The sequence below is a fragment of the Ranitomeya imitator genome, chromosome 6 (assembly GCF_032444005.1).
Source record: "Ranitomeya imitator isolate aRanImi1 chromosome 6, aRanImi1.pri, whole genome shotgun sequence".
Taxonomy (NCBI): domain Eukaryota; kingdom Metazoa; phylum Chordata; class Amphibia; order Anura; family Dendrobatidae; genus Ranitomeya; species Ranitomeya imitator.
The window spans coordinates 379,238,411-379,254,069 of NC_091287.1; the positions used below are offsets into that span (position 1 = coordinate 379,238,411).

General features: G+C 37.7%; 1 protein-coding gene across 1 annotated transcript in view; it reads left to right on the forward strand.

Moving 5' to 3' along the window:
• Nucleotides 1-15,659, forward strand: part of PIEZO2 (piezo type mechanosensitive ion channel component 2) — a 628,465-nt gene that overhangs the window by 515,089 nt on the left and 97,717 nt on the right. The window contains exons 33-34 of the mRNA XM_069731039.1: nt 897-995; nt 10,802-10,910. Of these exons, the coding sequence (XP_069587140.1) occupies nt 897-995; nt 10,802-10,910 (208 nt within the window). The remainder of the gene's footprint in view (nt 1-896; nt 996-10,801; nt 10,911-15,659) is intronic.

Sequence of the window (15,659 nt, forward strand, 5' to 3'; positions counted from 1 at the left end):
AGGTGTTTTCCATTTATGTCTGTCTTCACTTTCACTAGGAGACTCGTGAAAAATAAAGTTTTATCCAGAGCTTTTATTTTTCAATAACACAAAGAGAAAAGTGAAGAAGCAAATCTTGGCATTGCTTACTGTTTGCTTGAAGAGCTTTTGTTTTAATGAATTACAGTACTTACATGTGACTTGATTCTTTTTTATCTTTATAATAGGTATAGTAATGTCTTCTGTAGTAAAAGAATAAAACTATTTTAATGAATGTGGAATGTACAGATGTTGTCAAAATTACCTCCTTTTCCACTGGTTATTATGTACAATATTGTAAAAATTGTGCATTTTTTAACTTACATTCTTCAATTATTCCTATTATTAGAATTATAAATAGTATTAGAAAAAAAATGAAGCAATTTGCACAACTTGATGGTACATTTAGCTGCGCTCTTTTCTGAGCATAGCCACCATAGGATGAAGCTGAAAGTGTAGCTTGCTGTAGTGATAAATAATTCTAAAGTTGGTGCTACAGTACATCTGTACATTTCTACACACAATATCATGCCTAACATAGGTTGCATTTGTACAATAATTAAATGTTTTCATTGTATCAGTCTTGGAGGAACTAAATACATCAAGACTCTGGTGTTGTAAATTTTAACAAACTAAGATCAGTCGTGCATGATGATGTTAAAGAAAATAAACCACAAATAACCTGTGTGTTCGTTATAATGGTGTGATACAACATATTGAATTTCATGGCATCTGCTATTTATGCCTGCTCACTAACTAACCATTGACTGGCTTGATTCAGGCTCACATAGTAACATGTGCTTTAATGTATGATTACACTACAGTCATTGTATATTCACTGTTTTATACTAATTCCTATTGCTTTGTCCTTCTTTTAGAGAGCTATTGGAAAGTTTGCTTCAGCCATTTTAGCCTTGCCAAAGTCTGTCATTAAACTGCCTAAAACAATTCTTCAGTATTTAATCAGAGCTGCAAAGGTATTCATCAGGAAATAGCGTGTGCTAACTGTGTTGGTAGGGGTAGTGCGTTAATAAACTGTACCCTTCAAAATGCCTCCTCTGCATTTCTTCTTTAATTGTATGGGCCCATGTGTAATCAATATTAAAATCAGAACATTGGTCACTTTTAATATACCAATAATCCATTTGAAATAATAGCAAACTATATAAGCCCAACACAAAATTCGATTTTATTTTTGTAGAAATGCAAATGTAGACATTGTTATCTTTCCATGACATTCCTAATACTGTTATTGAAAGGTAAAATCCAAGTGCATGTACCAATAGAGGTGGAAGTAGAATTAGAATTTCCCTTCTTTCATTTTTTATTTTCTCAGGAAGCTGGTAAGACTTTTTAATAACCAAATAATATAGAATTTGCAAATGTGCTACTTAGTTTATGTCAAAATCATTCCAACTTTTTTTTGCTTCTCGAGAAAGAAACATTTGTACTTATGCAACCCAACCATTTGCCATCATTTTCGTTATTTGGCCTTATTAATAGAAAATGCTCAATACAGTTTACCTCTTACATAAATAGATGATTTAAGCTTAAACTGCTATCAAAGGCAGTTCTGTCAGTTATAAGTCAATGGTATTATATGACAGTTTCAGAAAATATAGTGGCTTATGACACATGTACCCCGAAGCCCTATATTAACCTGGTTACTAAGCTTCTAACAGAGTAGCCGTTCATTCTTGTACAGACAGTGGTCCTGAATGGGGAACCCCACTTCTGTGTTGTCCATATGCCCTAATTGCTTATGTGCAGAGTTGGTTGTGCTAAGACAACCCCTCTAAGTATATCAAAATCTAGTGGCATTGTAAAATAAAAGGAGAAACCACTTAAAAATTAGAGTCAACGTAAGTTCCTCTTTTCACAAGTCACTTCAAGTCACATGCCATGTCTGAGACTACTACAGTCCAGGAGGAACTGCTTTGCAATATTTTAGTCAGACTGAGAACTGTAATTTTTAAAAATCAAGGTTGTACCGTATTGTTTGGACTAAAAGACGCACCTAGTATTTAGAGAAGGAAATTAGAAAAAAATATTGAAGCAAAAAATGTGGTCAATTCTGTTCTAATATCCCTTATCCTAGTATATATGGTCCCCTCATCCCCATCTTGGTATACATGGTCCCTTCATCCCTATTCTAGTATACATGGCCTCCTCCTCCATATCCTGGTATGCATGGCCCCCTCATCCCTATTCTAGTATGCACGGCCTCCTCATCCCTATCCTGGTGTGCATGGCTCCTCATCTATATCCTGGTATACATGGCCTTCCCATCCCCAAACTTGTATGCATGGCTCCTCATCCTTATCCTTGTATGCATGGTTCTTCATCACTATCCTTGTATGCATGTTCCCTCATCCCTATCCTGGCATGCATGGCCCCCTCATCCCAAGCCTAGTAGACATGTCCTCCTTATCCCTAGCATGTTAGGCATGGCCCCTTCATCCCTATCCTGGTAGGCATGGTCCCCGTCATCACTATCCTGGTATGCATGACCCCTTCATCCCTTTCTCGGTATGCATGTTCCCCATCAGAAAAACATTAACAAAAACACATAAACCATTATACTTTATCATCTTGTTCCAATGCCAGCAGCTGATTTATGCTTGTAAGCAGCGCATGGCAGGGACATCATGTGCTGCTTACAAGCTGAGGACAGCTGCGAGAATACTCCCTGCTCTCCACGCCAGGACTATGTGCGTGGAGAGCAGTGAATATTCATTGCTCTAATAGGCACAGTGTTAGCTGCAGCAGCCGACTTTCTGCAGCTGCCTGGTATTCACGTGTGCCCGTTACTAAAGGGAATGATTATTCACTGCATTCCTTGCCTATGGGAGTGGAGAACAATGAATATTCATTGTCTTAAGTAGTGGGCACACACAAACACCGGACAGCTGCAGGAAGCCGACTGCTGTGGCTAACAGCATGTCCGCTATTAAAGAGAAATGAATATTCACTGCCATGCAGTGAATATTCATTTCTCTTTAGCAGCAGGCATAGGAGTTAGCTGCAGGCTCCTGCCTCCTGTGACCCGATGCTCCTCCGCTGCCACTTCCTCACCTCCCCACCACAGCAATAGCAGGTACATCCAGACTTTAAGACGCACCCCCCCTTTTCCTCCACATTTGTGGAGGAAATAAGTGCATCTTATAGTCCGAAAAATACGGTAAATGTCTTGTCTGTAAGCTTTTCTGCTAACTATAAGATGATCAAAGTCAACTTGGAAAACATTTTGAACTCCCAATAGTGAGTATATTTTAAACTGCAATGGCACATGATTATCTCATATCTTCATGGCAGGGACATTTTATGTTCATTTTTCAAAGGTAACCCATGTAGAGCATATAATAAGATTGGCAGAATGTGTTTTACTAAACTCTTGTAAATGAGAAAGAAGTGCTAATCCCCTTTTACTCTTCCAAACTTATACTAGTGACTTACTTCTTTTCCATTTAACATTAGGAGATACTATATGTACCATGTCTCAGTGCTCCACCCTTTTACTCTGCACTTAAAATCAAGAGCTTCAGTAGTCAAAATCTTCAGGATAGGTCAAAGCAAATCAAGCAAAAAAAGATCCTGTTTGACCAAATGATCGCCTGCGTCTGTTTGTTTGGCTTTTCTTTTCGCTCGATTTGACCAATAAACTTGAAATTTCACCAACATCTGATCCGCAGCGCATTACTGTACTTATTTCGACTGACAATGCAAAGAAGAAAACTTTTTGTCTATTTGTCAATCAAATGCACTGGTTATTCATATGTAGGGGAATGCTTTCAATGCTCGTGTCTGGTAACCAATATTCTTTTGCAAAATCAGTTTAACATATTAACTGTGTAAACTCCAGCTTTCCTGAGAACCAGGTGTGTTTATGTTGTCATATGCATGTTTGCTAGCTGTTGCTTGGTTTAATGCATGATTGGGACATTTAAGCATTAGGCTTTTTCTGTGTTACAATGCATGTTGCTCCAAACTATGCAATGCCTCCTAACATGATTTTCATTTGTTATAACAAATGATAATCTTTTGTATTCTATATGATTTAAATGGTTCATAGTAAATGTATTACTGCCAAAATAAAGTCAAATACAACTTGTTTTATATTTTTGTGTTACAACTTTTCTCATCACAATTTTTGTATATATTACCATTCAGGAAGTTCATTGATTTAAATACAATTTGTTGTAATTAGTTTTTAATTTTTAAAGAACACTAAGCTTGTGCATAAGGAAAGTCATAATTTGTTTTGTGTGATTAGAACCACCAGATGTATTCACATTTTTAAACCAATGCATTGTTTTTATTGGCTGCTGGCGCAGTTTTTAGGGAGTTGTTCAAAATAAGAAAACAATATGGCTGCTTTCTTTCAAAAACGGTGTCCCACATGTCCATGAGCTGTGTCTGGTACTGCTACTTCAATCAATTGGAATCAATAGGACTGAAATGCAATACCACACAAAACTTGAAGACAAATGCAGTTCCAATTTTTTAAGGAAGTAGTTCTTCCTGGATGATGTCTTTAAGTGTGTTTGCCTTATGTGTCTATCAGAAATCTATCTTTACTTCCAAAAAAAATTACAGCTGTTAATCTGAGAAATCGGGCCATGCTAGAAGAGATGTGACAACTGAAAGTAGAGCTTAACAGACAGTTATTTTAAATCTGAAAGTATGTCTTCTCCAACAGAAGTGATCCAGTCTCTATGAAATGTCAATTTATGCTTCTAAAACATTTTCACATAGATTGGATTTCTCTTAAGCAAATGCAAATCTAGTGTGAATTTTCCACATCAGAAATCCAAGGTTGAAACTCCTGAATATGCGCACATGGCCTAATGTAACAAATAAGAAATATACATAAGCACATTTGCCTTATTGATTCATCAATGCCAAATCAAGAAATACACCACAGGTGAACAGCTCGATAGACTATGATGCAAACGAGATCCATCTGTGAAAACCAGCTTCCCCTCAGCTTTCACAGCAGGTTTCCTAATTGTGGCTCCCTGCTCTTGCTGTCCAATCCTGTTATCTCTGTATAAATATACAGTGATACAGTGCCTTGAAAAAGTATTCATAACCCATGAGCTTTTCCACATTTTTCACGTTACACCCACAAACTTAAATGTTTTTTATTTGGATTATATGTGATATGCCAACACAAAGTTGCAAATATTTTTGAAGTGTAAAGGAAATGATAAATGGTTTTCTAAATATTTTCAAAATATAAATCTGAAAATTGTGGCTTATTCAACTCCCCTGAGTCAATACTTTGTAGGGTCACCTTTCGCTGCAATTACTTCTGCATGTTTTTTTGGGTATGTCTCTACTAGCTTTGCACATATAATGGCTGATATTTTTGCCTGTTTTTCCTCGCAAACTAGTTCTAGTTTGGATGAAGAACGTCTGTGAACAGCAATTGTCAAGTCTTGCCACAGATTCTCAATGAGATTTAGGTCTGGACTTTGACTGGGCCATTCAAATACATGAATATGCTTTGATCTAAACCATTCCATTGTAGCTTTGGCAGTATGTGTAAGGTTATTATCCTGCTAGAAGATAACTCTCCACCCCAGTCTCAAATCGTTTATAGCCTCTAACAGGTTTTCCTCCAGGATTGTTTTGTATTTGGCTTCATTGCCATCCATCTTCCTATCAACTCTGACCATCTTCCCTTTCCTTGCTAAAGAAAATCATCCCCACAACATGTTTGATGGTGGGGATGATGTTTGATGGGTGATGTGCAGTGTTAGTTTTCCACCACACATAGCATTTTGCATTTAGCAAAAAAAGTTCTACATTGGTATCATCTGACCTGCTTGCACATGCTAGCTCTGTCTCCTCCATGGCTTTTTGCAAACTATAAACATGATATCATATGGCTTGCTTTCAAAAATAGCTTTATTCTTGCCACTCTTCCACATAGGCCAGTTTTGTGGATTATATGACAAATAGTTGTCATGTGGAAAGATTCTCTTACATGAGCTGTAGATCTCTGCAGTTCCTTTAAAGTGACCATGGGTCTCTTGGCTGCTTTTCTTATTAGTTCTTTTCTTACTTGGGATGTAATTTTAGGTGCACAGCCACATCTTGGCAAGCTTGCAGTTGTGCCATATTCCCACCATTTTTGGATGATGGATTGAAGAGTGCTCCATGAGATGTTCAGATCTTGGGCTATTTTTTTATAAACTAACCTTTACTTTTCTCCACAACTTTGTCTCTGTCTGGTGTATTCCTTGGTTTTCATAATGCTGTTTGATCCTTAATGTTCTCAACCCTCTGAGGCCTAGTTATACTCTGAATAAATTAAACACAGGTGGACTCAATATGCTAATTATGTGACTTCTGCGTATCAGACTACAGGGGACTGAATACAAATGCATATCATAATTTTCAGATTTATATTTTTAAAATAATTAGAAAATCATTTCCTTTACACTTCACAAACACTTGCTACTTTTTGTTGGGACATGTGGGTGTAACGTGAAAAAATGTGGAAAAGTTCATGGGGTATGAATACTTTTTCACGGTACTGTAGTGATAGCTGTGTGCACTGCAGAACAAACTACTCAGAGCTGAATGTGTTATTGCAGTACATGTGCTGAGCTTTATAGCTCTACTAATTGTACTATTCTACTAAGAATAATGGGAGAGTTCTAAAGATTAACAAATCATATCTCATACTTTGCCAAGATTAACTTAAATAAGAATAACATTATGAGAGCAATGGAAGAGTTCTAATCAGTAATTTAAAAAAAAATAGCATTACGAGAACAATGGGAGAGTTCTATAGGATTTTTAAACTACAATAGAATTCCAAAAACAATGGGAGAGTTCTAAAGAGTAATTTGAATAAGAGTAACATTCTGAGAACAGTGGGAGAGTTCTACAATATTTTTAAACAACAGTAGAATTCCATGAATGGTGGAAGAATTCTAAAGAGTAATTTAAATAACAATAACATTCCGAGAGCAATGGGAAAGTTCTACAGGATTTTTAAGCTACAGTAGAATTCAGAGGACAATGGGAGTATTCTAAAGAGTAATTTAAATGAAATTAACATTCTGAGAACAAAGGAAGAGTTCTAAACAGTAATTTAAAAAACAATAACATTCCGAGTACAATGGTGGCGTTCTACTGGGTTTCTTTAGAAAAGTTCTAAAGAGTAATTCAAGTAAAAACAACATTCCGAGAACAATGGGAGAGTTTTAAAGAGTCATTTAAATAACAATAACATTCCGAGAACAATAGTGAGAGTTCTACAGATTTTTAAAACTACAGTAGAATTCCAAAAAACAATGGGAGAGTTCTAAAGAGTAATTTATATAACAATAACATTCTGAAAACAATAAGGAGAGTTCTACTGGATTTTTAAACTACAGTTGAATTGTGAGAACAATTGGACAGTTCTACTAGATTTTTTAAACAACAGTAGAATTGCCAGAACAATGGGGAAGTTCTAAAGAGTAATTCAAATAAAAACAACATTTTGAGAACAATGGGAGAGTTTTAAGGAGTGATTTATATAACAGGAACATTCTGAGAACAACAGGGAGAGTTCTACAGATTTAAACTACATTAGAATTGTAACAATGGGAGAGTTCTACAGAATTTTTAAACTACATTAGAATTCCGAAACCAATGGGAGAGTTCTAAGGAGTAATTTAAATAGTAATAACATTCCGAGAACAATGGGAGAGTTGTACAGTATTTTCAAACTACAGTATAACTACAAGAACAATGAGAAAGTTCTAAAGAGTAATTTGAATAATAATAATATTGCAAAATTTGGATCTGGGCCCCCACGAGCATGTTGGTCAGTTGTACATGCCTCTATAGTGTTACAGATTTTATAAAGACATATGTGGTCGCTATCGCTCCCTATTAAAGAAAAAAGACTACAGAAAAAATATTTAAACCTTGCGGAAAACAAAGCAATAAAATAATTTTCTAAGTAATGCTTCTAAATACTAGTAATGCATTCACCAAATAACAAATGTCTCCATGTTGTTATTGAACAAGTCCGCTATACCAAAACTAGTATACCAATATTAGTATAAATACATGTATAAATTTGAAGAATACCAACATACTGATCACTATCAAAGACCACCATACTAACACTAATATTACCACCAGTGATACTATACACAAGAACTCTGTAGATCATATAAGTGTATATAGTACAATTTAATCCAGTGATTTACTGGTAATACATCCGAACTAAATAAATAATTTTCACTTTTCTTCTTCATCCATCAAAGACTACAATGCCTTCTTTCAGGCAGGAACCATCTCTGTAGAAAGTAACTTACACATCTAATAATTCTAATTCTACACATCTAATGTTCACTTGTACAAGAACCTCCATACTATTTCCATAACTGCGCCAGATGAAAAAGAAAAGTGCAATATTAGCATACTGGTCCCCTACACAGTAATAGTACCTCCCTTTTGTTCCCCCATAGCAAGAGAATTCACAAGAATAATAATAATAATAATAATAATAATTTTATTTATATAGCGCCAACATATTCCGCAGCGCTTTACAAATTATAGAGGGGCCTGTACAGACAATAGACATTACAGCATAACAGAAATCACAGTTCAAAATAGATACCAAGAGGAGTGAGGGCCCTGCTCGCAAGCTTACAAACTATGAGGAAAAAGGGAGACACGAGAGGTGGATGGTATCAATTGCTTTAGTTATTCGGACCAGCCATAGTGTAAGGCTCGGGTGTTCATGTAAAGCTGCATGAACCAGTTAACTGCCTAAGTATGTAACAGTACAGACACAGAGGGCTATTAACTGCATAAAGTGTATGAGAACATATGAGGAACCTGATTATGTTTTTATTTTGTTTTGTTTTGTTTTTTTGTTTTTTTATGATAGGCCACACAGGGATCGTTAGGTTAATGTGTTGAGGCGGTAGGCCAATCTGAACAAATCAGTTTTTAGGGCACACTTAAAACTGTGGGGATTGGGGATTAATCGTATTAACCTAGGTAGTGCATTACAAAGAATCGGCGCAGCACGTGTAAAGTCTTGGAGATGGGAGTGGGAGGTTCTGATTATTGAGGATGCTAACCTGAGGTCCTTAGCAGAGCGGAGGGCACGGGTAGAGTGGTAGACTGAGACCAGAGAGGAGATGTAGGGTGGTGATGAGCCATGGAGTGCTTTGTGGATGAGGGTAGTAGTTTTGTACTGGATTCTGGAGTGGATGGGTAACCAGTGTAATGACTGGCACAAGGTAGAGGCATCGGTGTAACGGTTGGTGAGGAATATGATCCTGACTGCAGCATTCAGCACAGATTGGAGTGGGGAGAGTTTGGTAAGAGGGAGGCTGATTAGTAGAGAGTTACAATAGTCCAGACGAGAATGAATAAGTAAAACAGTAAGAGTTTTGCAGAGTCGAAAGTAAGAAAAGGGCGAATTCTAGAAATGTTTTTGAGGTGCAGATAAGAAGAGCGAGCCAGTGATCGGATGTGGGGGGTGAATGAAAGCTCGGAATCAAGGATGACCCCAAGACAGCAGAAGAAATTATAGTACAGTAGTGATATCTTTTTCTTTGTGATGCCCTCACAGTAGAAATCCCCCCTTTGAAGCCCCCATACTGTACATTAATGCTTATGTTCCATTTTGTAGCCGCCATGCAATGCTAAAATTCCTCTTTGTGGCCTCATTCAGTGTATTGTCCGTCTTTGAGCTCAAATATAACAGTAATGACCCTACCCAGTGGCAAAAATTCAGTAGTAACGTACACAATTTCTTCCCCATGCACTATTAGCATCAATCTTTTAAACCTCGATGAAGTTAGAACATCCCATATTGTGGCTCAATAAATTAATAATGTATGGGCCACAATGTGGTTTCTCCCATTGTGTAGTCATAGTATTTCCTATTCTGGCCTCCATACAGTAATAATGTTCCCCAATTTGCCCCATGCTATAATAGTGTACTCCAATTGGCTGTAAACAGTACTGTAATTATGTGTCCCACTTGCTACCATAAGCTAATAATGTATGTTCCTCATTCTGGCCCTCATACAGTAATTATGTCACACATTCTGCAATAATATAACCCATCCTGGACCCTTTACTAATGCCAGGGATCCTAAAATTTAATTTCCCGGCCCTGCACTCTTTTACAACCAATTTTTCTTTTAAATTCTAGATTTCTTACCTCTCTTCGCTTCCATGATGTGTAGTGTCTTCTCCTTCATTGCAGCAGGGCCTGGTAATGCGTTAATGCCATGCGTCGCTTGCAACAGGCAAGCTGATGTCAGCTGCCAGCCTTTGATTGGCAGGTGGAATATAGCAATTATGCAGAGAACCGGTGGTTCTCAGTGCCACATTACATTTCAGCTGAATATGCGTCTGAAGATGCATATCCAGCTGATAATAGCGGTGACTCCACAAGCCCGGTTACAGTCGCACCATCCACAACCGCAATCATTATGCCCCTGGATATGGCATAGTGGAAAAGGCTATGGCCAATCATGTTCCAACAAATGTATTATATTTGACTTTAATTATACCAGAAATCTGCTGAGTAGGCTATGCCTGTCTGGATGAAGCCAAATCTACACTTATGTATTTTAATTAAAATTCTTTACTTATAAAAATCTAAAGGCGTCCACACTTTAATGGTCCCTTTATTACAAGTTTACAAATACATTAAATAGACACTGACAGATAAAATAGATAGGAACTATCTTTAGTATTTAGTATGTCTGTAGATCTCATTGCAAAAACATTGTATTTTGTCTAGTTTATCTACCAAGCCTGGATCACTAATCCAAAAACTGCCCTGAGACAAAGACGCAAGGAAAATAAAGAAGAAAAGGAAAGGGAAATGAGAAGGAAAAATAATGCAAAAGGTAATAATCACAATAATCACTTTTTACTACATATCTAACACATTTGATTAATATTTTTTATTCATTGGCTAAAACTGTAAGACTTCATTAACATTTGTGTCTTAGCTCTATATATATTGACATGGGAAATAGGCTACACTACAGGTCTAATTACACGTTGGTGTGTGTATGTATATACATATATATATTGCTCAAAAATAAAGAGAACACTTAAACAACACAATGTAACTCCAAGTCAATCACGCTTCTGTGAAATCAACCTGTCCAGTTATGAAGCAACACCAATTGTGAATAAATTTCTCCTTCTGTTGTGCAAATGGAGCAGAAAATAGGTAGAAATGATGGGTAGTTAGCAAGACAACCCCTATAAAGGAGTTGTTCTGCAGGTGGTGACCACAGACCATTTCTCTCATTCTTTTTGCCTTTTAGCAATCCTAAAAGTCACTAGCAACCCTTTAACAAGCCTTGCCATATAACTCGTCAGTGCAAAGTATGAGATCTGATTTGGCTGTATGAGAGGCTTCTTAGTTTCATCTAAAGGGTAACATTTCTCCTTGCGAAGAGTGAAAAATCATATCTAATACTTTGTCATGACAAGGGGAAATTCTGCAAATTGAGATTCTGGTTTGGCTTTTATCCTAAGTCATATGGCAAGTCTTGTTAAATTGTTGACTTTTAGGATCGCTACTTCCAATAGGTAGCACTAGAGTTCAAGTCTTCTTCCTCTCTGAAGAGGCAATTTGAATATTTAATTTCCCAGAAAAGTATTGCAAGGCTTATAAGCTTCTTCACATTGGCATGACATGCTAGGCATGTCACTCTCCACAAGTACTGCAGTGCAGTTTCTGACTTTGGTCCACTGGCAGATGAAAGATGCACCAAATTTATTGAAGGTGTTGTCTACCATTGGACAATCGCAGTTTAATCAATTCAGGGTCCCAATTAAAATGAAAACTGTGTATAATCACCTCTTGCGGCAATGCTGTTCCAAGGTTTCCGGAGACTGACATTACATTGTTGTTTCACATGCCGGCTGCAGCCACTGCTTGGTTGCTGCCTTTACCATTTAATCAAAGCAGATATGCACTGTAATGGAATATTGATATGAAGTTACTTTACTGTAACCCACCGCAAGGAGAGCAATGTTCAGAGAGGGAATTCCGCTCCTGCCCTCTCTGCCGCCATTTTCCTGAAGCCCTCCGCTAGGACACCCCCTCCTCCCAACCCAGGGCTCGCAGCATCGCCCCACTCCTGCTGCCTTTCCGCAGTGGCAACCTGCTCCACCCCAGCCCCCGGTAGCCTACATTCAGACTATAAAATGCATCCCTATTTTCCACCCCAAAAAAGTATGTCTTATAGTCTGCAAAATACTGTACATAAAGTTAAAGTTAATTTCTTTTCAGTAGCAGAGGTTTCAGTATGGTGGCTCATGGCTTTAGATTGCTATTATCCTGCAGATGAACTGCATATCTACAGGTTAATAGCATTGGGGAACATGGTAGGTTCCCTTTAAACAGATTTTGGATCAAGGCTGGTGTACAAAATGTCACTTTTGATGAATTTGTCCCATATTCTCTTAATTAGTGTGTCTATTTATTTATACATGCAGGGTATATTGGTAAAGCAAACACTAATCAGTATAATGTATATCCTCTTTCACCTTTAGAGGGATGGCTGACTGATTGGACTCAGTATTTTCCATTTACTACTTAAACCTGTGGCAGTAAAATAGTTTCTGCATAGAAACTGGGCCATGACTTTGATTCAATTCAAGTATGAATATAGTATTAAACTATGCTTTTGTACTGTAGTTGGTTGGTTGCACCCAAGAGTAACCGGGATCTCATCAGAAAGCCTAATTCTGAACACTCTTTAGATGGGATTATTCAAGAAGTTGGTCAAGTGCTATTTACCCTTTAAAAAATCATAAAATTTAAACTTGAGAAATGTCATATAAATTATAACTAAATGTAATCGGATTGGGATCTGGTTTATGGGATATCTGCCAGAATAATTGCCAGTTTTAAACACTTGTTAACATTTGACGTACTGTTAGTTTATATGTTTGGTCTTCTTTGTTGAAAGCTGGGGTGCTGTGTTAAACAGCCAGTGTTTGCTCTAACAGCAGCATGTGAATCCTAGTTCTGCCGACTGCTGTTAACTACTTAAATGCTGCTATAAATCTCTGACAGTGGCATTTAATGCTCACGAACCGGTGGAGAGGGGGGATACGCCATTCCACATGCCCATCAGTCCCCTGTGATGTGATTGTGGGGAGTCGATTGGTTGCTAAGGTAGCCAGTGGTCTGCGGAAGACAAGTCTGCCATTACAGTACTGGCATTCATAGAGGACCATGCTTTTTATTATATTCTGCAATACTGTGGCCATACATAGGATAAGTGAGTCTACGATTGTGAGTTCAAGTCCCCATACAGGAATAAAAATCAAATAAAAAAGTTTTTAAAAATATAGATTAAAAAAATCAAAATTCGAATCACCCCTTTTTCTTTCACTGAAAAAATTTAAATGCCAGAACTGCAGTTTTTTGGATGCTGCAATACCAAAAATAAAAGAAGTAAGAAGCAATCAAAGTGTCATTTGTACCCCAAAATGGTATTAATGAAACTTTCTGCTTGCCACAGGTTTTCCCACTAACAAAATACATTTCAATTAATAGATCTTGGAATAAAAATAAGTTCCATAATTAGAAGTGTTAAAAAAAGTTCCTGTGCTGAGATAATTTTCTAAATGTGCCCCTGCTGTGTACTGTGTAATGGCTGTTTCTGACCGTGCAGGAACATGGTCTGATCATATCACAGCTCCTGGTCAGGGGAGGACACAAAATAGAGTATACTGATACTACATCTGATACTACATCTGGGATCGCAGCTGATTCTTCTTGTGAGGTAAAACATTTCACTGCCTGTTTTTAAGCAATGTTTTACCTCAAAGATCAGCTGTGATCCCATGCTGTAATGTTTGCATCTTCTCTTTTGCTCACTCTCGTGCCCAGGAGCTGTGATATGATCAGACCATGTTCCGGCACAGTCAAACACAGCCATAACACAGTACACAGCAGGGGCACATTTATAAAATTATCTTAGCAGAGGAACATTTTTTTTAGTCACATTCGTGGACCTTACAATTATTCAAAGATCTACTGATAATTTTTTTTACTTTGTTCATGGGAAAACCACTTTAAATTTAACAAAATATATACATGTTTGGTATATTCGTAATTAGAGATTGTTGAACCCGAACAGTAAAGTTTGTGTTCCGTACTGAAACCTACTGCTTTGGCATAATTTCTTTGTCCACTGACATGTATAAGATGTCAGAAGAGGGAGAAATCATTGAAACAGCGGGCACACTTTTTTCCCTGAACATAAACTTCCCCAGGAAGTCTGTGTCACTGTTCGGGTTCGGCACCCTAAACTTCGGCTGTTTCTCATGCTGTCATCCGCATGATAGGTTGGGAAACACTGGGCGGCTCTGATTGGCAGTAAGATTATGACAGCTTGAGCCAGCATCTGCATCCACCAGTATAAAGGTTACCTCCGGTCACAGACATCTGCTGATGCTAATAACATTGAGTGCAGGGGAAGGGGGTCTCTTCTGGTTTCGATAACCAGCAGGATAAAACTGACAGCTGCGCTCTGCAACTTGCAGGTTCCCCCCAGATTTGCCCAGCTCTTCCCAGTTTCCCTGTGGCGGTGGCAAGTGGGGTTCATATTTGTGTGATTGATGTCACCTTTGTATTGTCAGGTGACATCAATTCAACAGGTTAGTAATGGAGAGAAATCGATAAGATGCTTATCCATTACTAATTTTATAGTCATAGAGTAAATAAACACACAGCAAGAAGAAAGTCCTTTATTTGAAATAAAAAGATGCATAGTTTTACATTTTTTATTTAAAAATAACAAACAGTTATACTTACATTACACCCATTGCATTGAAACCCTCGTCTCCTGAAAAAAACATAAAATAATAAACAACGATACACACCTAATGCCTATTCCATTGAATCCCTGGTCTCCTGTAAAAAAAAAAAAGCAACCGTATCCCTCACCAGTCCGACATACTGTCCCATTCCTTAATCCATGTGTTGTGAGTTCTGTTTTTGGGCTCCCTCTGGTGGTTACTGATGGTACTGGGTGATTTGTGTTCTGCTGTCTCTGGTGTCCACCTGTTCTATTAGGATTTGGGAGTTTCCTATTTAACCGGGCTTTCTTGTCATTTCCCCGCCGGCTATCAAGGTTATCAGAGTGTTTTGTTACCTCAGCTTCTGGCTTCAGTAATCTTCAGGACAAGCTAAGTTTTGATTTTCTTGTTCCACGTTTTGCTTTATTTTTGTCTTGTCCAGCTTGCATATAATTGTCTCTTTGCTGCTGGTTGCTTTAGTGGGCTGTAATTGCTCCTCATGTTCCATGAGTTGGAACATGAGTTCAAGTAATTACAGGATGGTTTTTTGAAGGGTTTTTTGCTGACCGCGCAGTTTACTTTTGTATCCTCTGCTATCTAGTTTTAGCGGGCCTCATTTTGCTGAATCTGTTTTCATACTGTGTATGTGCCTTCCTCTCATTTCACCGTCATTATATATGGGGGGCTGCTATTTCTGTGGGGGTATTTCTCTGGAGGCAAGAGAGGTCTGTGTTTCTTCTGATAGGGGAAGTTAGATCTTCGGCTGGTGCGAGACGTCTAGGATCAACGTAGGCACGTTCCCCGGCTATTGTTATTTGTGTGTT